The sequence below is a fragment of the Balaenoptera musculus genome, chromosome 4, assembly GCF_009873245.2.
Source record: "Balaenoptera musculus isolate JJ_BM4_2016_0621 chromosome 4, mBalMus1.pri.v3, whole genome shotgun sequence".
Classification (NCBI taxonomy): domain Eukaryota; kingdom Metazoa; phylum Chordata; class Mammalia; order Artiodactyla; family Balaenopteridae; genus Balaenoptera; species Balaenoptera musculus.
Genome location: NC_045788.1, coordinates 142,465,981 through 142,482,094, shown reverse-complemented (window position 1 = coordinate 142,482,094; position 16,114 = coordinate 142,465,981). Strand labels below are relative to the sequence as shown.

Genomic DNA, 16,114 nt, shown 5'->3' with positions numbered 1-16,114 from the left:
AATCTATAAAAATTTGAATCACTATGTTGTACACCTGAAACTAATATTGTAAATCAACTATACCTCAATAAAAAAAATTCTTTATATTTTTTTTAAAAAGGACAAACACTGGAAAAAATGCCAATAGGAATTTTTTTCTCTAAAAGAGATTTAGTTATTTATTTTTTATGGGTTTATAACATTATATGTTTCACGTGTACAAATTTATATTTTGACTTCTGCATACACTACAGCGTGCCCACCACCAAAAGTTTAGTTTCCATCTGTCACCATACAGTTGACCCTCTTTACCCATTTTTCTCTTCCCCACCCACTTCCCCTCTGGTAACCACTACTCTGTTCTCTGTATCTATGTGTTTGTTTTTGTTTGGTTTGGTTTGTTCATTTAAAAAATTGCACATATGAGAGAAATTGTACAGTATTTGTCTTTGTCTGACTTATTTCACTTAGCATAATACCCTAAAGTCCATCTATATTGTCTCAAATGGCAAGATTTCATCTTTTTTTATGGTTGGGTAGTATTCCATTGTGTGTGTGTGTGTGTATTTATATATACACACATATATTATATATATATATGTATATATATTATATATATATATACATATATATATATTATATATATATACATATATATATATATATATATATATATATATATACACACACACACACACACACACACCACATCTTATTTATCCATTCATCTGTCAATGGACACTTAGGTTTCCATATCTTGGCTAATGTAAATAATTCTGTGATGAACATAGGAGTTCAGATATCTTTTCAAATTAGTGTTTTCCTATTTTTTGGATAAATACCTAGGAGTGGACTAGCTGGGTCATTTGGTAGTTCTATTCTTAATTTTTTGAGGAACCTCCATACTGTTTTCCATAGTGGCTGCACCAGTTTATATTCCCACCAACAGTACATGAGAGTTACTTTTCTCTGCATCCTCACCAACACTTACTTCTTGCCCTTTTGATAATAACCATTCTAACATGCACGAGGTGGTATCTCATTTTGGTTTTGATTTGCATTTCCCTAATAATTAGTGACGTTGAACATCTTTTCATGTGCCTATTGGCCATCTGTATGTCTTCTTTGGAAAAATGTCTGTTCAGCTCCTCTGCCTATTTTTAAATCAGGTTTTTATGTGTGTGAGTATGTGTGTTATATTCAGTTGTATGAGTTCTTTATATATGTTGGATATTAACCACTTATCAGATATATGCTTTGCAAATATCTTCTCCATTTGGTTGGTTGCCTTTTCTTTTTGTTGATGGTTTCCTTTGCTATGCGTAAGTTTTCAGTTTGATGTAGTCCCATTTGTTTATTTTTGCTTTTGTTCCTTTTGCCTGAGGAGACATATTCAGAAAGATATTGCTAAGGCCAATGTCAAAGAATGTACTGTGTTTTTTTTTTTTCTAGGAGTTTTGTGGTTTGAGGTCTTACATTCAAATCTTTAAGCCATTTTGAATTGATTGTTGTGTGTTGGGTGAGATAGTGGTCTAGTTTCATTCTTTTGCATATGGCTGTCCAGTTTTCCTAACGCTACTTATTGAAGAGGCTATCCTTTCTCCATTTTATGTTTTTTGCTCCTTTGTTGTAAATTAATTTTCCATATTATGTGTGGGTTTATTTCTGGGCTCTCAATTCTGTTCCATTGGTCTATCTATCCATTGATTTTCTGCCCAAACCATACTGTTGTGATTACTATAGCTTTGTAACATAATTTGAAATCAGGGAATGTGATACTTCCAGATTTTTTCCTTTTCTCAGGATTGCTTTAGCTATTCAGGGTCTTTTGTGTTCCCATATAAGTTTTAGGATTGTTCTATTAATGTGAAAAATGTCATTGGAATTTTGATAGGAATTGCTTTAGGTCATATGGACATTTTAACAATGTATAACATTCCAATCCATGAGCATGGGATATCTTTCCACTTCTTTGTGTCTTCTTCAGTTTCTTTCAACAGTGTCTTATAGTTTTCAGTGGACAGGTCTTTCATCTCCTTGGTTAAATTTATTTCTAGGTATTTTATTCTTTTTGTTGCAATTGCAGATGGGATTGTTTTCTTAATTTTTCTTTCTGATAGTTTGTTCTTAGTGTAAAGACACCCAACAGATCTTTTAATATTGATTTTATACCCTGGAACTTTACTATATTTGTTTATTATTTCTAACAGTATTTTTTTTTTTTGGTGGCATCTTTAGGGTTTTCTCTATATAAAATCATGTTGTCTGCAAACAGTGACAGTTTTACTTCTTCCTTTCCAAACTGGATGCCTTTTATTTTCTTTTACTTGCCTAATTGCTCTGGCTAGGACTTCCAATAGTATGTTGAATAAGAGTGGTGAGAGTGGGCATCCTTGTCTTTTTCCTGATCTTAGAGAGGGATAGCTTTCGGTTTTTCACCAATGAGTATGATGTTAGCTATGGGTTTGTTGTAAGCCTTTGTTATGTTGATTTATGTTCCTTCTCTACCCATTTTATTGAGAGTTATTATCATAAGTTAATGTTGAATCTTGTCAAGTGCTTTTTCTGCATCTACTGAGATGATCATATGATTTGTACCTTTCATTTTATTAATGTCATGTAACACATTGATTGATTTGCAGATGTTACACCATTCTTGCATCCCTGGAATAAATCCCACTTGATCGTGGTGTATGATCCTTTTAATGTATTTTTTGTATTTAGTTTGTTAATATTTTATAGAGGATTTTTGCATCTGTGTTTATCAGAGAATATTGGCTTGCAGTTTTCTTTTTTGTGTTGTCCTTGCCTGGTTTTGGTATCAGGGTAATATAGGCTTCATAAAATCAGTTAGGAGACATTCCCTCCTCCTCAGTTTTTTTGGAAGTGTTTGCATCCCTTTGTCTTTTGTACCACTTTTGAGAGATTTCCTCTACTTTATTTTCCATACTGCCTATTGAAGTCTTCATCTCTACTATCATGCACTTAATTTCCAGCTGCCTTTTTTTTTTTTTTGGAATTAAAAAAATAGCATCCCATTCTTGCTTAATGGATAATACAACTTTTAAAAAAATCTCCTTGAGTAGGAGATTAATAAAGTTTAAAAAAAGTTTTCTTCTCTTGCATAGTCTTTCTTTTGCCCTCCTTTTGTTTTTGTTGAAAATGATAATTATCTTCTTCTCAGGTGTCTGGTAATACATCGTTTTTTGCTTGTGTTTAAGGGTGGGATTTATAATGCCGATTGGAAGCCCTGAGCATGTGAGTGGGGCTTGTGAACTTCACTGTAGTGTGAGCTGGCTCAGCCATTCTCAGCCATTCACTGGGAACCCACAGGTCAGTATCTTTAGATGTTTCCTCTTGGGTTGCTCAGATTGCCCAGAGAAGACTCATCCAACTCTAGAAACGGAGAAGGGGAAGAAGGAGCATCTTAGAATTTGTGGGTATGTTTTAGCTTAATCCAATGTGTTTTCCAGACAGAACCTCCATCTTCAATTGTTCCTAATGTCCCCTGCTCCAGAGATTCTTTTTTTGAACGAATCTTAGTAGTTTCTGTCTTCCAAGCAGTTTGTCCATTCCATCCAAGTTGCAAAATTTATGGGCACAAATTTGTTCATAATATTCCCTTATTATTCCTTTAATATCTGTAGGTTCTATAGTGATTTCTCCTCTTTCATTCCCCAAATTTGTAATCTGTGTCTGTCTTTTCTTCCTTCCCCCTTTCCTTGTTTAGCCTGGCTAGAGTTTTATCAATTTTATAGATTTTTTTTTAACAGGGTCACTTTTGGGGTTTACTGTTTTTTCCCCAGTTGTGTTTTATTTGTCCTCATTTGTATTGATTTCTGCTCTTTATTATTACCTTCCTTTGGCATGTTTTGGGTTTGATTTTTTCTTTTTTTTTTTTTTAAGATGAAAGCTAAGGTAACTAATTCGAGACCTTTGTTCTTTTCCAGTATGAGCATTCAGTGCTATAATTTCCCCTGATAAGCAGTGGTTTAACTGCATCTATAAATTATGATACTGTGTTTTCATTTTCATTTCATTCAAAGTATTTCCTAGTTTTCCTTATGACTTCCTTCTTGATCCATACATTATTTAGAAGTGTGTTGTTTTACTTCCAAATATTTGGAGATTTTTTTCGCATATTTTTCTGTTATTTATTTTGTATTTCTGTTATTTATTATGTATTTCTGTGATTTCTAACTTAATTCCTTGTGGTCACAGAATGTACTTTGAATCCTTTTGAATGTATATTTGGTCAAGTTGGTTGATAGTGTTGTTCAGGGATTCTGTATCTTCACTGATTTTCTTTCTTTTTTAAAATCAGTAATGGAAATAAAAGTATTAAAGTTTCCAACCTCTGATTGTGAATTTATTTGCACTTGGATTTCTAGCATATTGTGCTTTGTTTCTCTTGAAACTCTGTTGTTAGGTACATACCTAATTAAGACTGTCATGTCTTTTTGATGCATTGACTTCTTTATAATTATACAATTATAATTATAATTATACAATTATAATCCCTCCTTATCCATGGTAATATTTTTTGTTCTGAAGTCCACTTGTCTGATAATAATATAGGCTCTGCAGACTTCTTTTAATCAGTGTTTGCATGGCATGTTTTTTATTCTTTTATTTTTAACCTATGTCTTTATATTTATCTTGGGTGTCTTGTCGACAATGTATATTTGAGTCTTGATGTTTTGTGCATTCTCTGTCTTTTAATCAATGTGTTTATACAGTTTTCATCTAATGTATCTAGAAATACAGAAATATTTCTAGTTGTTTCTTTTTTCCTCTTTTTTGTCTGCTGTTGGATTGAGTATTTAATGTTCTATTTTATCTGCACTGTTGGCTTATCATTTACATTTTAAAAACTCTTTTTAGTATTTTCCCTAGGGTTTACAATACAATCTTTAATTAACTGTGATTAATTAATTATATTAATTAATTAATCACAGTTAAAGATTTTCAATTGAAACATTAAAAATCTTTAAATAATATTGTACTGCTCCAGGTATACTGAAAGAACCCTAAAACAGTGCTTTCCCATCTATTAATCATATTTATTTCAGATTCCTTTTCTAATTGTTTCTAAATCTGGGTTATCTCTGAGTCTGGCTCTGCTGATTACTTTATTACTGCAGTGGGGTTTTGTTTCCCTTGCTTTGTCATTGTAATTTCTGATTGAGTGTTGGACATTGTGTGGAGGGCAGTAGAGCAGAGGTCAGCAAACTTTTCCTGTAATGAGCTAGCTATTAAATACTTTGAGCTTTGAGCGTCATGTGTGGTTTCTGTTGCATATTATTCTTCTGTTTTGTTTTCTTTTAAGATAACTCTTTAAAATGTAAGAACCAACCTTAGCTCACAGCCTGTGCAGAAACAGGTCCTGGGCTGGATTTGGCCCTTGGGCCGCAGTGCACCAACCTCTGCAGGAGAGAATGAGGTACATAGAGAGTGTTTACACCTCCTGTTCTGTGGGGCTGTCGGTGTGGGCATTGGGCTGGTATGGGTTTTGTCTCTGTGGTGACCTCTGTGCCGCTGGTTTCCAGTCTTCTCCTTCGTTGTGCTGCGGGTGAGGACTGAGTTGCCAGAGTCCTTTGTCAGCCTCCACCCCCAGCTGCGGGCCTTTCCTCTGGGTCTGTGCCTCGGAGGGGTCTCCTTCCATCCTATTGCCCCTCCCGCTGCTGCTGTAGACTGCTTTTTTTGGCCGCTGGGTGTTTGCTGGGCCGCTGGAGGACGCAGGGGAGTTCTCTGTTGTTTTGGTTCGGCTCCCATCCACCTGCATCTGAGTGGCGCCTTCCCCGTGATCCTGTCCTCCTCCCTGTGGCAGCCGCTCTGCCTGTGTCTTTGGCAGTTCTTGTGCCAGAGCAAGTTTCCTTCCCCTTCCCCAGATAGGAGCGCTTCAACGGTCTGGGCCCGGGTAGGGCAGGCTTGTTTTCCGCTTCCCAGCACAGCAGTCTTCCCTGAGCCCTGGCGGCTCTCGCTCAGCGGGGAGGGGCTCCGGGGCCTTGGTGCTGTGGCAGTTCCCACTGAGGGTTTGCTCAGTCTACTCTCTCAGTCCACTTACTTCTTAAAAGGTTTTTAAAGTGTAGTGCTAAGAAGGAGGTACTGATTTTGAGTCTGGTTCCAATTACAATATCTAATCAAGAATCAGTGGCATGTTAAAGGCTCCCAGTAGAGAGACATGGTGAGGAGAATTGGATCCCCAGTGGTTAAAGGTTATAACTTGTGTTGGGCTGTTGTTTCAGTCCAGCTGCTTTTTAGTGGTTGCTACAGTTGCTACAGGGCTGCCAGGTTCTGTAACTCCAGAGAGCATTCACACGGAAAAACGGAATTCACTTTGAGTGTTGCAGCTGTGACTTTGCGGAACTCAGTGGCCTGAAGAGATGCCATATCTGTATGTGGTCTCTCAGGGCTTGGCTGCACGTGGAGTGAAAATGAAGTAATACCTCTTAAAACAATCTTATGACTGGGCAGAATTACAGAAAACTACATGAAAAGCCCTCGTATTTTTAGTTGAGCATTTTAAAGTTATGTGATTGTAACATTGGAAGGTGGAATGTTACTAGGGGGTGACATTGTCATGCTCCTCGTATGAGCTAAGCTTTTGCATCAAGAAGTGGCACTGGAGGAGGGGCAAGATGGCGGAAGAGTAAGACGTGGAGATCACCTTCCTTCCCACAGATACAGTAGAAATACATCTACACGTGGAACTGCTCCTACAGAACACCCACTGAACGCTGGCAGAAGACGTCAGACCTCCCAAAAGGCAAGAAAATCCCCACGTACTTGGGTAGGGCAAAAGAAAAAAGAAATAACAGAGACAAAAGAATAGGGACGGGACCTGCACCAGTGGGAGGGAGCTGTGAAGGAGGAAAGGTGTCCACACACTAGGAAGCCCCTTCGCGGGCGGAGACTACGGGTGGCAGAGGGGGGAAGCTTCGGAGCCGTGGAGGAGAGCGCAGCCACAGGGGTGCGGAGGGCAAAGCGGAGAGATTCCCGCACGGAGGCTTGGCGCCGAGCAGCACTCACCAGCCCGAGAGGCTTGTCTGCTCACCCGCCGGGGCGGGCGGAGGCTGGGAGCTGAGGCTCAGGCTTCGGTGCTAGCCGGGAGGGAGTCCGGGAAAAAGTCTGCAGCTGCCGAAGAGGCAAGAGACTTTTTCTTGCCTCTTTGTTTCGCGGCGCGCAAGGAGAGGGGATTCAGAGCGCCGCCTAAACGAACTCCAGAGATGGGCGCGAGCCGCGGCTATCAGCACGGACCCCAGAGACGGGCAGGAGACGCTAAGGCTGCTGCTGCCGCCACCAAGAAGCCTGTGTGCGAGCACAGGTCACTCTCCACACCGCCCCTCCCGGGAGCCTGTGCAGCCCGCCACGGCCAGGCTCCCGTGATCCGGGGACAACTTCCCCGGGAGAACGCACGGCGCGCCTCGGGCTGCTGCAACGTCACGCCGGCCTCTGCCGCCGCAGGCTCGCCCCGCCTCCTCCGTACCGCTCCCTCCCCCCGGCCTGGGTGAGCCAGAGCCCCCGAATCAGCTGCTCCTTTAACCCCGTTCTGTCTGGGCGGGGAACAGACGCCCTCAGGCGACCTACACGCAGAGGCGGGTCCAAATCCAAAGCTGAACCCCGGGAGCTGTATGAACAAAGAAGAGAAAGGGAAATCTCTCCCAGCAGCCTCAGAAGCAGCGGATTAAAGCTCCACAAACAACTTGATGTGCCTGCATCTGTTGAATACCTGAATAGACAACGAATCATCCCAAATTCAAGACGTGGCCTTTGGGAGCAGGATATATTAATTTTTCCCCTTTTCCTTTTTTTGAGAGTGTATATGTGTATGCTTCTGGGTGAGATTTTGTCTGTATAGCTTTGCTTTCACCATTAGTCCTAGGGTTAGATCTGTCCATGTTTTTTTGTTTGTTTGTTTGTTTTGTTTTTACTTAAAAAAATTTTTTTTTCCTAATAAATATTTTCTTAATAATTTTTTCCTTATTTTCTATTTTTAGAAATTAAAAAAAATTTTTAATAAGTTTTTTCATATTTTTTATATTAAAAAATTAAAAAAATTTTTTTCTTAATAAATTTTTTATTATTTTTTACTATAAAAAATTAATAAATCTATTTTTAAAAATTAAAAAAGAATTTTTTTTCTGAATACATTTATTCTTAATAATTTTTTTTCTTATTTTTTATTATAATAGCTTTATTTTATTTTATTTTATTCTCTTTCTTTCTTTCTATTTTTTTCTCCCCTTTATTCTGAGCCGTGTGGATGAAAGGCTTTTGGTGCTCCAGCCAGGCATCAGGGCTTTGTCTCTGAGGTGGGAGAGCCAACTTCAGGACACTGGTCCACAAGAGACCTCCCAGCTCCACGTAATACCAAACGGCGAAAATCTCTCAGAGATCTCCATCTCAACATCAAGACCCAGCTTCACTCAACGACCAGCAAGCTACGGTGCTGGACACCCTATGCCAAACAACTAGCAAGACAGGAACACAGCCCCATCCATTAGCAGAGAGGCTGCCTAAAATCATAATAAGGCCACAGACACCCCAAAACACACCACCAGACGTGGACGTGCCCACCAGAAAGACAAGATCCAACCTCATCCACCAGAACACAGGCACTAGTCCCCTCCACCAGGAAGCCTACACAACCCACTGAACCAACCTTAGCCACTGGGGACAGATACCAAAAACAATGGGAACTATGAACCTGCAGCCTGTGAAAAGGAGACCCCAAACACAGTAAGATAAGCAAAATGAGAAGACAAAAAACCACACAGCAGGTGAAGGAGCAGGGTCAAAACACACCAGACCTAACAAATGAAGAGGAAATAGGCAGTCTACCTGAGAAAGAATTCAGAATAATGATAGTAAAGATGATCCAAAATCTTGGAAATAGAATAGACAAAATGCAAGAAACATTTAACAAGGATGTAGAAGAACTAAAGAGGAACCAAGCAACGATGAAAAACACAATAAATGAAATTAAAAATACTCTAGACGGGATCAATAGCAGAATAACTGAGGCAGAAGAACGGATAAGTGACCTGGAAGATAAAATAGTGGAAATAACTACTGCAGAGCAGGATAAAGAAAAAAGAATGAAAAGAACTGAGGACAGTCTCAGAGACCTCTGGGACAACATTAAACGCACCAACATTCGAATTATAGGGGTCCCAGAAGAAGAAGAGAAAAAGAAAGGGACTGAGAAAATATTTGAAGAGATTATAGTTGAAAACTTCCCTAATTTGGGAAAGGAAATAGTTAATCAAGTCCTGGAAGCACAGAGAGTCCCATACAGGATAAATCCAAGGAGAAACACGCCAAGACACATATTAATCAAACTATCAAAAATTAAACATAAAGAAAACATATTAAAAGCAACAAGGGAAAAACAACAAATAACACACAAGGGAATCCCCATAAGGTTAACAGCTGATCTTTCAGCAGAAACTCTGCAAGCCAGAAGGGAGTGGCAGGATATACTTAAAGTGATGAAGGAGAAAAACCTACAACCAAGATTACTCTACCCAGCAAGGATCTCATTCAGATTTGATGGAGAAATTAAAACCTTTACAGACAAGCAAAAGCTGAGAGAGTTCAGCACCACCAAACCAGCTTTACAACAAATGCTAAAGGAACTTCTCTAGGCAAGAAACACAAGAGAAGGAAAACACCTACAATAACAAACACAAAATATTTAAGAAAATGGGAATAGGAACATACATATCGATAATTACCTTAAATGTAAATGGATTAAATGCTCCCACCAAAAGACACAGACTGGCTGAATGGATACAAAAGCAAGACCCATATATATGCTGTCTACAAGAGACCCACTTCAGACCTAGAGACACATACAGACTGAAAGTGAGGGGATGGAAAAAGATATTCCATGCAAATGGAAATCAAAAGAAAGCTGGAGTAGCAATTCTCATATCAGACAAAATAGACTTTAAAATAAAGACTATTACAAGAGACAAAGAAGGACACTATATAATGATCAAGGGATCGATCCAAGAGGAAGGTATAACAATTGTAAATATTTATGCACCCAACATAGGAGCACCTCAATACATAAGGCAAATACTAACAGCCATAAAAGGGGAAATCGACAGTAACACAATAATAGTAGGGGACCTTAACACCCCACTTTCACCAATGGACAGATCATCCAAAATGAAAATAAATAAGGAAACACAAGCTTTAAATGATACATTAAACAAGATGGACTTAATTGATATTTATAGGACATTCCACCCAAAAACAACAGAATACACATTTTTCTCAAGTGCTCGTGGAACATTCTCCAGGATAGATCATATCTTGGGTCACAAATCAAGCCTTGGTAAATTTAAGAAAATTGAAATCGTATCAAGTATCTTTTCCGACCACAACGCTATGAGACTAGATATCAATTACAGGAAAAGATGTGTAAAAAATACAAACACATGGAGGCTACACAATACACTACTTAATAACGAAGTGATCACTGAAGAAATCAAAGGGGAAATCAAAAAATACCTAGAAACAAATGACAATGGAGACACGACAACCCAAAACCTATGGGATGCAGCAAAAGCAGTGCTAAGAGGGAATTTTATAGCAATACAAGCCTACATCAAGAAACAGGAAACATCTCGAATAAACAACTTAACCTTGCACCTAAAGCAATTAGAGAAAGAAGAGCAAAAAAACCCCAAAGCTAGCAGAAGGAAAGAAATCATAAAGATCAGATCAGAAATAAATGAAAAAGAAATGAAGGAAACAGTAGCAAAAATCAATGAAACTAAAAGCTGGTTCTTCGAGAAGATAAACAAAATTGATAAACCATTAGCCAGACTCATCAAGAGAAAAAGGGAGAAGACTCAAATCAATAGAATTAGAAATGAAAAAGGAGAAGTAACCACTGACACTGCAGAAATACAAAGGATCATGAGAGATTACTACAAGCAACTCTATGCCAATAAAATGAACAACCTGGAAGAAATGGACAGATTCTTAGAAATGCACAACCTACCGAGACTGAACCAGGAAGAAATAGAAAATATGAACAGACCAATCACAAGCACTGAAATTGAAACTGTGATTAAAAATCTTCCAACAAACAAAAGCCCAGGACCAGATGGCTTCACAGGCGAATTCTATCAAACATTTAGAGAAGAGCTAACACCTATCCTTCTCAAACTCTTCCAGAATATTGCAGAGGAAGGAACACTCCCCAACTCATTCTACGAGGCCACCATCACCCTGATACCAAAACCAGACAAAGATGTCACAAAGAAAGAAAACTACAGGCCAATATCACTGATGAACATAGATGCAAAAATCCTCAACAAAATACTAGCAAACAGAATCCAACAGCACATTAAAAGGATTATACACCATGATCAAGTGGGGTTTATTCCAGGAATGCAAGGATTCTTCAATATACGCAAATCAATCAACGTGATACATCATATTAACAAATTGAAGGAGAAAAACCATATGATCATCTCAATAGATGCAGAGAAAGCTTTCGACAAAATTCAACACCCATTTATGATAAAAGCCCTGCAGAAAGTAGGCATAGAGGGAACTTTCCTCAACATAATAAAGGCCATATATGACAAACCCACAGCCAACATCATTCTCAATGGTAAAAAACTGAAACCATTTCCACTAAGATCAGGAACAAGACAAGGTTGCCCACTCTCACCACTATTATTCAACATAGTTTTGGAAGTGTTAGCCACAGCAATCAGAGAAGACAAAGAAATAAAAGGAATCCAAATCGGAAAAGAAGAAGTAAAGCTGTCACTGTTTGCAGATGACATGATACTATACATAGAGAATCCTAAAACTGCCACCAGAAAACTACTAGAGCTAATCAATGAATTTGGTAAAGTAGCAGGATACAAAATTAATGCACAGAAATCTCTTGCATTCCTATATACTAATGATGAAAAATCTGAAAGTGAAATTAAGAAAACACTCCCGTTTACCATTGCAACAAAAAGAATAAAATATCTAGGAATAAACCTACCTAAGGAGACAAAAGACCTGTATGCAGAAAATTATAGGACACTGATGAAAGAAATTAAAGATGATACAAATAGATGGAGAGATATACCATGTTCTTGGATTGGAAGAATCAACATTGTGAAAATGACTCTACTACCCAAAGCAATCTACAGATTCAATGCAATCCCTATCAAACTACCACAGGCATTTTTCACAGAACTAGAACAAAAAATTTCACAATTTGTATGGAAACACAAAAGACCCCGAATAGCCAAAGCAATCTTGAGAACGAAAAATGGAGCTGGAGGAATCAGGCTCCCTGACTTCAGACTATATTACAAAGCTACAGTAATCAAGACACTTTGGTACTGGCACAAAAACAGAAATATAGATCAATGGAACAGGATAGAAAGCCCAGAGATAAACCCACGCACATATGGTCACCTTATCTTTGATAAAGGAGGCAAGCATATACAGTGGAGAAAAGACAGCCTCTTCAATAAGTGGTGCTGGGAAAATTGGACAGCTACATGTAGAAGTATGAAATTAGAACACTCCCTGACACCATACACAAAAATAAACTCAAAATGGATTAAAGACCTAAGTGTAAAGCCAGACACTATCAAACTCTTAGAGGAAAACATAGGCAGAACACTCTATGACATAAATCACAGCAAGATCCTTTTTGACCCAGCTCCTAGAGAAATGGAAATAAAAACACAAATAAACAAATGGGACCTAACGAAACTTAAAAGCTTTTGCACAGCAAAGGAAACCATAAACAAGACCAAAAGACAACCCTCAGAATGGGAGAAAATATTTGCAAATGAAGCAACTGACAAAGGATTAATCTCCAAGATTTACAAGCAGCTCATGCAGCTCAATAACAAAAAAACAAACAACCCAATCCAAAAATGGGCAGAAGACCTAAATAGACATTTCTCCAAAGAAGATATACAGATGGCCAACAGACACATGAAAGAATGCTCAACATCATTAATCATTAGAGAAATGCAAATCAAAACTACAATGAGGTATCATCTCACACCGGTCAGAATGGCCATCATCAAAAAATCTACAAACAGTAAATGCTGGAGAGGGTGTGGAGAAAAGGGAACACTCTTGCACTGTTGGTGGGAATGTAAATTGATACAGCCACTATGGAGAACAGTATGGAGGTTCCTTAAAAAACTAAAAATAGAACTACCATATGACCCAGCAATCACACTACTGGGCATATACCCTGAGAAAACCATAATTCAAAAAGAGTCATGTACCAAAATGTTCATTGCAGCTCTATTTACAATAGCCAGGACATGGAAGCAACCTAAGTGTCCATCGACAGATGAATGGATAAAGAAGATGTGGCACATATATACAATGGAATATTACTCAGCCATAAAAAGGAATGAAATGGAGGTATTTGTAATGAGGTGGATGGAGTTAGAGTCTGTCATACAGAGTGAAGTAAGTCAGAAAGAGAAAAACAAATACAGTATGCTAACACATATATATATGGAATCTAAGGAAAAAAAAATGTCATGAAGAACCTAGTGGCAAGATGGGAATAAAGACACAGACATACTAAAGAATGGACTTGAGGATATGGGGAGAGGGAGGGGTGAGATGTGACAGGGTGAGAGAGTGTCATGGACATATATACACTACCAAATGTAAAATAGATAGCTAGTGGGAAGCAGCCGCATAGCACAGGGAGATCAGCTCGGTGCTTTGTGACCGCCTGGGGGGGTGGGATGGGGAGGGTGGGAGGGAGGGAGATGCGGGAGGGAGGAGATATGGGAACGTGTGTATATGTGTAGCTGATTCACTTTGTTATAAAGCAGAAACTAACACACCACTGTGAAGCAATTATACTTCAATAAAGATGTTTAAAAAAAAAAAAAAAGAAGTGGCACTGTTTGGGGTCAGCTCATAGTTTACTAAACTGTCACATTCATCGTTCAGAGAGGCCAAGAACCCCTGAGGGGTGGATTCTGCCCCAAGGTCCCTGTAGAAGGTTTTATTCTAACCAGAAGTGTTACCTCTTCCCCTCTAGATCCAGACACAGAGGTGTGTCTTCACGTGCTGCGCCTTGTTCAGTCTGTGGTTCTGGAGCCAGAAGTCTTCTCCAGGTTGGCCTCGGAGTTCCGGAGTTCCCTGCCCCTGCAGCGCATCCTGGCCATGGCCAAGAGCCGCAACCCTCACCTGCAGGCCGTGGCCCAGGAGCTCCTGGAGGACCTGCGCACTCTGGAGCGTGATGCGTAGGGGTGCTCAGCGCCGGCATCTTCTCCCTGGGTCCCCACTTTGTCTTCTAAAGCCACCAGCTGTGTGCCATGTGTTACAGATAGCAAATGTGATGCCTAGAGATGGCTGTGTATTGAGATGTATCTATCTGACTTGCTCCTGGAAGTGAACATGCTTGTGGGTGGTTGGTTAATCTTGCCAGAGGTGAGCCTGAGAAAGGGTCCATTTTTCTGTGAAGACCCACGTCAGCTGCATCCGGAAGAGGGCCTTCTCAGAGCGGCTCCTGCTGCCCAGGAGACCCTGAGACCTGTCGGTTCCCCCCTAAAAGCGGAAGGTTGAATAACCGCCTACCCCATTGGTCAGCGTTTTCCTGAGATACCTTTCTTGAAAAACAATTCATTCACTCTCTAATAATTATAATTAATCCCCCCCCAACCCAGTTCAAGTTTACCTTTAAATCTTTCGGTGAACCTGCTATTTCAGATGATATTGGACATTTTAGTTCTGTATTTTTGTGCCTCTTTTATTTTTGAGTAAAGAAAGTCACAAGAATCATTGGTGTGCTACAACTATTGTTTTCTGAAATATTATAAACTTGATGTTAGGAAGGTATATATTACAATGCATACACGTGGTTGGTGGAAAAACCTCTCCTTACATTGTTCTGGGTCCTTTGGCTATAAGCTCAGGAGTCCAGTTTTTCATATAACAGTATCATGACAAGGGCCACATGGATCAGAGCACATGCAGCTGCTTGGAGTTCTTTAAACAATGTGCACGGGTATGTGTACCAGGTCCCCTCACCATGTGTCCTTCTCAGCTGCAGAGGACAGAGGAGGATGTGCTCCATTTCTCACAGGTGTCACGACGTGTGAGTGCGGTTCCCTCTCTGGCACTCCTTAGAGTCACAGCAGCGCGTGCTGTGTCCCTCAGGATGACGCTGCAGGCCCGTGGTCTCTGGGCATCCTGTAGGAGCAAAAACACTTGCAGGCGTCCCATACACATTTGTATGCTGTTTCTGCTGTGCGTGGCAGTTTGGAATAACTTCATGTTTCTTTTATAGGCAATGTGCAGTTTATGGCTGAGGCTGAGTGAAGGAGCTTTCAGGAAGGCACAGTTGCTTGAATTTCACGAGCCGACATATTGTGGAACCTGGCTCATCAGAACCAGAGAAATATTGTAAAAGGCAGTTTAAAATTCACAGAGGCAGAAATTGGTCCATCTGTGCTGTGTGGCTCTGTAGGTCCTGTTGATTGGCAAATAAAATTGAGGACGTTGTGTTTTTGTTCTTTTCTAGCATAGTATCATTTTCGTTTTGGTTATTTGTTTGATAAGGTAACAGGAGATAAACTAGTATAATTAGTTGTGCTGCCTCTAGAAATGCAGGGTCTTTTTCCTGCCAAAGATGGGATCAGTGGCATATAGAGAAAAATGAAACCAGGCCAAACCCATGAATGTTGCATAGTTTAGGTAATTAGTAGATGGATGTGATTAAGAAGGATACTTTTTTTCCCTCTTAATTTTAAAGTGCTAAGGATAGCAAGAGTTCTTATGAAAACTCCTTAAGCAAGAAACATATGTCATATATATGGAATCTAAAAAAAATGGTTCTGAAGGAGCTAGGGGCAGGACGGGAATAAAGATGCAGATGTAGAAAATGGACTTGAGGACATGGGGAAGGGGAAGGTGAAGCTGGGACGAAGTGAGAGAGTAGCATTGACATATAAACACTACCAAATGTAAAGTAGATAGCTAGTGGGAAGCAGCCGCATAGCACAGGGAGATTAGCTCGGTGCTTTGTGATCACCTAGAGGGGTGGGATAAGGATGGTGGGAGGGAGACGCAAGATGGAGGAGAAATGGTGATAGATGTATATGTATAGTGATTC

At 39.5% G+C, this 16,114-nt stretch overlaps 1 protein-coding gene across 2 annotated transcripts in view; it reads left to right on the top strand.

Moving 5' to 3' along the window:
- LOC118894138 (heat shock transcription factor 2 binding protein) overlaps window positions 1-15,645 on the top strand; it is a 91,699-nt gene extending 76,054 nt beyond the window's left edge. The window contains exons 8-9 of one of the 2 annotated variants that reach the window (XM_036849929.1): window positions 14,039-14,114; window positions 15,290-15,645. In XM_036849929.1, the coding sequence (XP_036705824.1) occupies window positions 14,039-14,114; window positions 15,290-15,311 (98 nt within the window). In that variant the 3' untranslated portion in view covers window positions 15,312-15,645. Of the gene's footprint in view, window positions 1-14,038; window positions 14,782-15,289 lie in introns of those variants that run through there. The other variant, XM_036849928.1, reaches the window with a different exon arrangement.
- The last annotated feature ends 469 nt before the right edge of the window (window positions 15,646-16,114 follow it).